This window comes from Pygoscelis adeliae, unplaced genomic scaffold (genome assembly GCF_000699105.1).
Source record: "Pygoscelis adeliae isolate BGI_AS28 unplaced genomic scaffold, ASM69910v1 Scaffold262, whole genome shotgun sequence".
Classification (NCBI taxonomy): domain Eukaryota; kingdom Metazoa; phylum Chordata; class Aves; order Sphenisciformes; family Spheniscidae; genus Pygoscelis; species Pygoscelis adeliae.
Window position 1 is genome coordinate 1,377,587 of NW_008824184.1, and position 748 is coordinate 1,378,334.

At 65.9% G+C, this 748-nt stretch overlaps 1 protein-coding gene across 1 annotated transcript in view; it reads left to right on the forward strand.

Annotated features, from left to right (window-relative positions):
- Positions 1–488: 488 nt before the first annotated feature.
- SELPLG (selectin P ligand) overlaps positions 489–748 on the forward strand; it is a 1,292-nt gene continuing 1,032 nt past the window's right edge. The window contains exon 1 of the mRNA XM_009334443.1: positions 489–624. Coding sequence (XP_009332718.1) covers positions 489–624 — 136 coding nt within the window. The remainder of the gene's footprint in view (positions 625–748) is intronic.

The following is a 748-nucleotide window of genomic DNA, read 5'->3' on the forward strand; positions in this document are numbered from 1 at the left end:
TGGGGGGCCGTTGGTGTAACGAGGCGGGGATTTGGGGTGGGTTTGGGGCTGGTTTGCCTCTCCTCCTGCTCCAGCGCAGATGCACAGGCACATGGTCGCCTCGGCCCGGGGGCCCCGCACCAGCCTGGCTGGTGGAGGGGGAAGATGGGCACCCCAGGGGAGTCAACTGAAATGTGTCCGACACCCCAGCGGTTTCATTTCTGCGCAGGGAGTCATCCTGCAACTGCCTGTCCTGCAGCAGCTGTCTCCATCGCGGCTCGTTTCCCATTTCCAGACACTCAACTTCCTTTTCAAAACTTTCTTAGCCAGCGGAGGCTGGCAGGGCTGAGCTCCCGCAGGTGGAGGCAGCTCTGCTCTGCCGGCCACGGCTGGAGGAGGTCGGTTATCAGATCCTCCAGGCCCCCAAAACACAGGGCCCCTCTCCCGGAGGGAAGGAGGATGCTCCGCTTATGTGCAATCCCTCCTTGGGGCCTTTTCCAGCCTGAACGATGGAGCTCAGCATCCTCTCGCAGGGAGCGGGGCCCCGATTTCATCTGCCCCCTCTGTTCCCCCCAACAGGTCCCATGGCGCCGTGCTGGGCCGTGCTGGTGATGCTGGTGCTGGTGCTGAGCACCCTGCAGGCATGTGGGGCCGTGCCACCTCCGGAGCCGGGGCAGCACCGCGGCGTGCAGTGGGTCTGGGGGGCAGCCAGGCAGGCGCAGGCTGAGCCCCTGCCGCTCTCCCGCAGGAAGAGGGGCGGTGGCCGGCA